The sequence below is a fragment of the Zingiber officinale genome, chromosome 8B, assembly GCF_018446385.1.
Source record: "Zingiber officinale cultivar Zhangliang chromosome 8B, Zo_v1.1, whole genome shotgun sequence".
In the NCBI taxonomy this organism is placed as follows: Eukaryota; Viridiplantae; Streptophyta; class Magnoliopsida; order Zingiberales; family Zingiberaceae; genus Zingiber; species Zingiber officinale.
In genome coordinates, this window is record NC_056001.1 from 30,524,968 (window position 1) to 30,533,936 (window position 8,969).

An 8,969-nucleotide genomic window follows, 5' to 3' on the forward strand; every position below is an offset into this window, starting at 1 on the left:
AATTCGTATCTGTGGAATATTGTTTTGAATTAACACTTTTCAGTGCTCTCTACCTAACATCAATTAGTTGTTTTGGATGTTAATCTTCAGAGCCTGTTGGTCTGATGGTGTGAAGCTTTTGGATGGTCAAAAGAAAAGCTCACTCTTGTCCAGGTCAGGTCACTTGCTTAACCCCAAAATTCCTTCCAAGTTCAGGAGCTAACTACTTGAACCCGAAATGCAATCGGGCTAAAATGCAACATGTTGTATTCTCTTGTATTTGCTTGTTATGCGTCCCCGGGACTATGGTGTCACGGTAGGATATCTAGGTTGTCATCCAGATATCCGCGGTTCAACCCCTAGCTATGACATATTTGTAGAAATTTTCCTCCAAATGGAGGGTGCAACCAAAAGATGCTAGGCTTCTGGGTTAGTCACTGCGTGCATTTTTTGATTTATCCTGATGGTTAGTGGGAAATTTCCGAGGGGTAAGGCCGGTCACCCTCAAGAATAATCAATGAGGCTAATTGAGTTTATCATTTTTTTTATCTACTTGTTATGTCCGCGTTGGCATATCTGAGGTGATAAGTGGATGATTATTTGCCATATGAGGTCGAATCTCTAGGCTGGCAGGGCATAAATCTCTGCATCCCTTGTATTCTCAGTCATTCCGTGTTAATTTGGGACGGATTGATAGGGATACTAAGAGCGCTTCGCCTTTTGCAACTTGTATCTATTTGTGATTCTCTTTGGACTGTTGATAGTCTAACTCATAACTTGCAGAGCATCTAGTTGTTTTCTCTAATTTTTCTGCAGATTCGGGCTTACGATTTCTGTTTTAAATGCAATTTATGATAAGTTATTTGACAAGACATTAAGAAAACCAAGACGCTTTGAAGTGCTCTATTTGCATTGCTGAGTGTTCATTTGACATGGCTCCAGCATGATTTGTTGCCTTTTTTATGAAAAGAAAAAAAAATTGAACTTGGTTTGTCACTAAATTTGGATTATTGAATGTTTAAATATTCAGTTATTTGTCTTACTGCAACTTAATTGATCGTGGATAAGTTTTTCTAAGTTATCTACACCGCAATCTCATCGACAGCAAATTGTTATTGCTGAAATCATTATCAGGAGCAAATTTAAAGATGCCTCTCTGTTCAATCAATACCATTCAGAATTGAAATGCTATACCAACAAATCCGCATTTAGACTCGGAAACTTTTGGCAAAGTTGTGCAGTTTTATGCCCTTTTCATTCTTTTAGAATGTGATGAGATAATGATAATTTTAGAGAAACTAAGTTCGTATTTGTAGTGAAGAATTAGAAATGGCACTGAAAACACAAACTTTCTCAGTTTGTAGCATACAATGTCAGTGCTTCAATATGAACAAATCAATTTAGGAGAAAGAAACAGAGTTCAGAAATATATGTTGAGCTTGAACAAAGATTTTAATATGCCTAATACTATCTACAATGAGAAAAGGCACATACTTGGAGATTTTAACTCAGTTTCTTTGTTTGATGCTTAGTATCTCATTTGTTTGATGTAAAATAGTCTGTTAATGTACTTGAAAATTTATTTTATAGAGTAAGTCAATTATTTTCTTCTATTTGAATAGATACAAGGAAAAATATTCTTTTCTTTCTATTCCTCCTTTTCCTTTTTGATCAAGCTCCTCCTGGTCCACTTGATAAACTTCTGCCTACTCCACTTGGAAGCATAGTTAGATGCAGGGATGGTAATTGGTAAAGGTGGAGGCGTCAATAGTGATGGGGCTTCGACTAAGCTCTGCGTAATTGATCACCCCTTCAATGATGCTAGCGTGCTGTGCCTAATTGTCTAATTGATCACGCCTTCGATGATGCTAGCGTCGGTGGTTTTCCATGATACAAACACTATAAGAAAACTATTTCACGTGATACAAACACAATCTCAGTCTTTGTTTTCATTGCTTTTTTTTGGGGGTTCATCAACAATGTACTTTGAACTATCAGTTTCTTTCTTTGATGCTTAGTTTGTTTCATTATTGTCGTGATCTTCCAGTGCTAAATGCTTTCTAGCTAGCTGCTAGATGCTAACCCGTGGCCATGCAAATTAACAATTGTAATGCTGCTGTAAAGACAACAATTTTGGTTGCATCTTCCTTTTCATTCAAATCTGTCATTGCCAGCTAATGAAGAATATTTTTAATTTCAGTTGCTAGCAGACAAGGACCTCACTGTGCCATCCAAACGAGTAACTCCGACAAACCAATGTGTTGGATATGCTGTCCAGTTGTGCTGCGTGAGAGGTAATGTATCTGCTATACCTGATTCCTACTTTTAAATCAGGCATGATGCTTACTGTGCCACACACAAAGAAATATAATTTAATTTTAGTTGTAAGTACATTGGCCAAGTTAGTTTTATTCATAAACTCTACCTATGTAATGGCAATAGCTTGATTTGGAGAGCTGGAGGCCGGACTTTGTAGGGGTTTTCACTTCGGACTAAGGAGGAAAAAAAATATAATTAATTTTATCACAATGTCTAATATATTTTTTAAAAAAGATTTTAAATTTAATAGAATAAAAGATAAACATATATGGAGTTTAAATTTAATAATATTGAATGTAATAAGACAATTGTTATGATAGAATATGAATTATCTGAAAATTTTAAATATTTAGGATCACAGAAAGGATTAAGGGATTAAGAAAGATATCTTAATAAGATAGCTGAAATGGAGGAAAGCATTCGATGATTAAACATGCTATGTTTTATGGAGCCGAATGTTAAATTATGACTTAAATATATGAGAAGTTGTAAAGATAAGGATGTTAAAATAGATGTGAAAATATATAAGGATGGACAAAGAAGAAATAAGAATATTAGAGAGAAAGTTTGAGTTATGCTTATGGAGGAAAAACTTCTAGAGATATATTTAAGATGTTACGAACATATACCTCTAGTTAGACAATGGCATATGAGAAAGAAAATAAATAAATAAATAAAATATTTAAATATAGATGATATAGTAAAGGATAAAGCTCAATGATTTAGAGGATTTATATACCTGATCTCACCTATGAGATAACACTTGATTACTATTATTGTCGATTAATATATTTTTTAGCGTCATTCTTTTCAGGTAAGAGTGAAAGCAAAGAATTATACAAGTGACACTGCATCTTTAAGCAGCTAAAAGGTTTATTGACAGGCTTTTGCAGCTTCTAATTGAGCCTCTTTATTCAATATTTGTTCTACACGTTTATCTTACCAAAAGGAGAGAGGTTGATGAGTAAAATGCAGTACAAGCTTGATGTCAACAAACTGAAAGCCTGTTCAGAATTGTGCTCATCTGGTCAGCAATGCAACTTGAATTAGAGTGGTTGATGTCGATACTTGGTAAGAATTATAAAAAAAAAAAGTTACTTTGAAATGATTGTTTATGAGGAAGGCAAGAAAGGTCAAACAGGATGAGGCTGAGTGTTTATCTTTGCTGATGGTTGAAGCACAAAAGAGTGGAAAGTATCCATTGATCTGATGAATAAGAGATATTAAAGGTGGATTAAAGTGTTTTAAGTGATGATGCTCATTCCTAATTTTAATTTTTTTTCAGGATGTTTGAAGCAACGACACATTACTGGTTGCATTTGCCCACATGTCTCATCCCTGCAGCATCAGATGCCTAGTTGTGTGCCCGTGACTAGACCGTCGCGAGCTTGTGGCTGCCTGGTCGAGAGCTCGCCATGACTCTACCTTGCCGGCCTGCTGTTCTTTTCTTTTTCACTCCTTTTCATTTTTCATTCTCTTCTACAATGACAAAAGGTTGTTCACTCATCCTAACAATCTCTATGTGGCAAATATATATATAGATCAATATGGAGGAGATAAATTACGGATGATTATTAATCATTAATACAAATAATCAAAATATGAGAAAAATATGTTCAGACATACTGAATTTTAATTTCAAAATTTTATATGATAACATCTTATGTCTTAATCATTGTACTATCCTAAAAGGATAATTCTCTTATGCAATGACTCTGGTAGGGATGACTCATCGAATTAGATTTTAAATTTTAGACGAGATGAATATTTTAGAAGCAGATTTTTGAACATGTATAAATTATATTTCAAATTTATCACATAGATAAAACAAAGAAAGATTTTCAATCTCTAAGATTAGTTGAGGTTGGAGCATTCGAATTATAAAAAAAAATAATGATTTTTACTATGTTGTTGTCGCAATTTGTACTGATTGTATCAAATTTAAGCATAAATTAATTTAAAAATCCACTTAGAAATCAGATGACTTGGATGCCATTTCGAAGACATTGACATCGACATCGAATCATATCTCCATTAAAAAACAGGGAAAAAGATTGAAATTTGATGCTTTGATGTTTTTTCTATCTTTATGATTAATTTTAATCTTTAAATATATTACTTGATGATAAATACTGATGGGTTTTTAGAGACTTTTTTTCAGAAAAAAATAATATTTATTGGTATTTATAAAGACGTGAGCCCATAAGTATTGCATGTCAAAAGACATTTTGATTTATCTTTTAATATCTTTAGCTGTAATTTATTTATAATAAGGGTAATGATGCTCACAGCGACTTCTTTCAGCGAATTCACAGCGCGACTTATGTGGCTGCTGATGTGGCCAAGTCCAAATCAGATTAAAAATCGCAGACTTGGCTCTACTCCTCCTCCTCCGTTTTTGCGTTTCTTCCTCGCGTCAAGACCTAGGGCACGCGACTCCCTCCACCGGCGGCGGTTTTTCGCGACCTCCTCCTCCTCCCTTTTTTCTCCTCCATCAGCGATCGTGCCCTAACTCTACTCTTCCTCCTCCTCCTCCGTTTTGTCGCGAACTCTACGCCTCCTCCTCCTCCTCTGTTTTTTCGCGACCCCTCCTTCCCTTCCCCTAACTCTACTCCTCAACATCCTCCTCCTCCTGTGCTTTAACGCGACCCCTCCTCCCCTGCCCTAACTCAGTTTTGTGGTGGTGTGTGAAATCAGCCGTTCGAGAAGGACCCCAGAGAGTACACCAAGAAGGAGGTCGATATCGAGTACGGACAGACTTGGCACTACATTGACGGTCGCAATTTCGGTAACCCACTTTTTTCTTTTCATCTCTGCACTTCACCGATTCTCATGTAGATAGGAAATGAAACAACCTCAATGTTCATGCTCATATGTGGATTTTTTTTTTTGAATTTTGTTTCTGATTCTAATCAATCAAGGCATGTTGCTATTATTACTTTCCGGCAAGTATTTCTTTCTTCGCCTTAAAGCCCTTGACTTATTGTTGTTTGTAAATTAGTTGTATGCATGCAATTAGTCTATTATTTGCAAATTATATGAATCGGGTGAAGAATGATATGGTCATTTAGGTCTGTATACTTTTTTTTAGCTTTGTTTTGTTTTAGAGGGACTTTGTTTCATGTTTTTTTATTATGTCTCTATTTTCTATTTAATTTTGGCCATGTAATTTTTTTAAAAATAAATGTAGGTGAAGAAAGTGTCATGGAAGCAGAAAAAATTGATTTAATTGAGATAAAGGATAACAATGACCTTACGGACCAAGACTCATCTCCATCTAGTGTAAATGAAGTCAAGATTCCTGAGATTGGAATGACATTTTCATGTGAAGAAGAAGTTCGTACTTTTTATAATTCTTATGCTCAGAATGTTGGTTTCGGTATTTGCAAATTAGGTGGTAGAAATGGAGATGATGGAAAGCAAAAATATTTCTCTATTGGATGTGCCAAAAATGGTGGGAAAGTATCTCAAGCAAAAAATATTTTATACCCTCGACCTTCTACTAAGACGAATTGCAAAGCTAAGATTAATGTTGCTATTCGAAATGATGGGAACTTTGTGATAACTAGTCTATGTCTTGAACATAATCATATCTTGAGTCCTGGAAAGTCACGACATTTTAGATGTAATAAAGTATTGGATTCAGCTATAAAGAGAAAATTAGAGCTAAATGATCAAGCTGGAATAACTTTAAGCAAAAGTTTTCAATCATTTGTAGTTGAGGCTGGAGGCTATGAGAATTTGACATTTGATGAGAGAAAGTGTAGGAATTATATTTCAGAAGCTAGAAGGCTGAGGTTAGGGGATGGAGATGCTGAAGCTTTGAGTAATTATTTTTGTCGCATGCAAAGTAGGAACTCAAACTTTTTTTATGTGCTTGATTTAGATGGGGAATCTCGAATAAAAAATATTTTTTGGGCAGATGCAAGATGTAGAGCTGCGTATGAGTACTTTTCTGATGTTGTGACTTTTGATACAACCTATTTGACTAATAGTTATGACATGCCATTTGCTCCATTTGTTGGGGTGAATCATCATGGTCAATCTATTTTGCTGGGATGTGGATTATTATCAAGCGAAGACTCAGCAACTTTTATATGGTTGTTCAAATCTTGGTTGACATGTATGCTCGGACATGCTCCAAAGGCTATAATCACAGACCAATGTCGTGCCATGACAATTGCAATTGAAGAGGTATTTCCGAATTCGCATCATCGTCTGTGTCTTTGGCATATCATGAAAAAAATTCCAGCAAAATTTGGTGGTCATGCTCAATACAAAATGATAAAGAAACAATTGAAGAACATTGTCTATAACTCACTTACAATTGATGAGTGTGATGAGAATTGGTTGAAAATGATTGAGGAGTTTAATTTGGAAAATAATGATTGGTTGAAATCTTTGCATGAAGAACGACATAGATGGATACCTGTATACGTTAAAGATAACTTTTGGGCAGGTATGCCCACATCTCAAAGAAGTGAAAGTATGAATGCATTTTTTGATGACTACGTCCATTCTAAAACATCTTTGAAGCAATTTGTTGAGCAATATGATAATGCTTTGAAGAAGAAGATTGAGAATGAAAAACATTTGGATTTTGTTTCTTTTAATTCTACCATGCCACTTATTCTTGGTCATCCTATTGAAAGACAATTTCAAAATGCATACACTAACAACTTATTTAAGTTGTTCCAAGATGAAATAAGAGGATTGATGTTTTGCGATGCCTCATTATTGAAGGAAGAAGGGACAACTTTAATATTTGAAGTAGTAGAAACTATTTTGGGAAAAAATGGAGAACCCGTAAGGGAAGTTTCCTTTAGGGTACATTATACGGAGTTAGATTGCAAATTGAAATGTATGTGCCGTCTATTTGAGTTTCGGGGAATTTTATGTAGGCATGTGATCAAAGTGTTGATAAGAATGAAGGTGACTGAGGTTCCTATGAATTATATTATGGACCGATGGCGCAAAGATATTAAGCGTGGGTATCAAAGTATCAGTAACATCTATGATGATTTTGTTTGTGATGGAGAAAGACATCGATATAATATTCTCACTCCATTGATACAAGAGATTCAACAACTTGGTGCAAAAAATGATGACAATTGTTCTATGTTGGTGGAAATCTTGAAAGACACGAAGGAAAAACTAATTGTTAATGGGCTTGAGCATTCAAGGGTTGAACAACTGCAAGGAGTATCTACATCTGATTCAAAAGCAATACACTCTCCATTAAAAGTAAGATCTCGAGGTCGTCCACCCACAAAGAGGAAACAATCTAAGATTGAACAAATTGTGAAGAAATCAGTTGCAAAGGCCCGAAAAGAAGGTAAGTGATACATATAATAGATATCTAAAATAATTGTCCAGTATTATTGTTTTGTTCAAGTAAATTCATGTGAAAGCTAACAGTTTAAATATTTTTTCTAATCTATCTTGCAGCAATAAAGATTGGAAAGTCGAAGGTGGAAGACCCATGGAAAAGTGCAGGCAAGGACTAGTAGGTGAATGAGCATACTATCCTTTAGCTTATCTGTACAAAAATGTGTTTATGTTTCAAGTGTTTTGGATCCTAATTATAAAAACAATTGCTAAAATAAGTGACTATTGACTTCTTTGACTTATATATCAGAAAGATGTTCTCAAAACTGTGGTCCCTTATAATAAACACATTTCTTGTATTGGACTTTGGAGGCGATTAATATTAGGTACTATTACAAGGTATCATTTTTTGCTGCAAAGTTATTATTGTCATATGCCATTCACTTATCCTTAGTTTTGTTTATGGTATAACAGCCTTCTTTTTGGAGCAGAAGATCCCCCTATCGTTGGCATGGTGTTGGATAATGTCTTCTCAAATTTATTTGATCTTATGATGCTTGTGGATGTTTACAAAATTTGTGTCATGTAAATTCATGGAGAAAATATTCTCTCATCGAGTTGTTCTAGAAGATAGTTATGTAGATGTTTTGGAATAGTAGCATGTTATGTAGATGTTTTGGAATAGTAGCATATTTATGTAGATGTTTTGGAATAGTAGCATATTTTGGAATAGTAGCAGCCGGGAGAAGAATTACTTCCAGAAACAGGTTTATAATCATAGTCTGTTTGCTACAAATTCAGTAAACAAAGTGGCTGCTAAATGTGCAGTGTTTCTTATAGTTTTTTTCTGTACTTTCTTGTTTGATGCTTTCTGTTTTGCAGGTCCCACTGGGGAAGTTGAATCCACCCAACTAGTTGCTAGCGAGGACATAGTTTCCAAACTTGCTGCTATCGGCTTCAATTACCTCCATTGTCAAAAGGCTGCCATAAACACTGCTAATGCTGGAGTTGAGGAAGCAATGACATGGTTACTTTCTCACATGGATGATCCAGGTTTATGTCTACTCTTTGAACTTTTTTTTAAGCAATCATCTTGTCTAAGCATATGTAATGAAGTTGATCTTTTGATCTATAGAGCATCTAGAAGATATATGGAAAGATAATTCAATTGATATGATTTTCAACATTTCAATGCAGATATAGATGAGCCTATTTCACATAACTCTCATGCAATGGATCTTCAATCTCTTGATGAGACAAGTGTTGAAACTTTTTTTTCATTTGGCTTCCATGAAGAGGTTGCTAGAAAGGCATTAAAGCACTACAAGAAAACTGATATTTAG

The 8,969-nt window shown here is 34.8% G+C and overlaps 1 protein-coding gene across 1 annotated transcript; it reads left to right on the top strand.

The window, feature by feature from the left end:
- The first annotated feature begins 1,718 nt into the window (after positions 1-1,718).
- On the top strand, positions 1,719-8,969 carry LOC122013637 (protein FAR1-RELATED SEQUENCE 6-like). Its single transcript, XM_042569885.1, has 6 exons — positions 1,719-1,775; positions 2,180-2,273; positions 5,489-7,633; positions 7,747-7,794; positions 8,509-8,679; positions 8,824-8,969. Exons 1-6 carry the CDS (start codon positions 1,719-1,721, stop codon positions 8,967-8,969), a joined length of 2,661 nt encoding a protein of 886 aa, XP_042425819.1.

What these genes read in the sequence shown, in the direction of transcription:
- LOC122013637 (XM_042569885.1), top strand. Translation starts at nt 1,719, where the DNA reads ATGGTAATTGGTAAAGGTGGAGGCGTCAATAGTGATGGGGCTTCGACT. An exon ending in TGCAAAGGCCCGAAAAGAAG is followed by an intron (nt 7,634 to 7,746) that starts GTAAGTGATACA and finishes TCTATCTTGCAG; the next exon opens with CAATAAAGATTGGAAAGTCG. An exon ending in AGACCCATGGAAAAGTGCAG is followed by an intron (nt 7,795 to 8,508) that starts GCAAGGACTAGT and finishes TCTGTTTTGCAG; the next exon opens with GTCCCACTGGGGAAGTTGAA.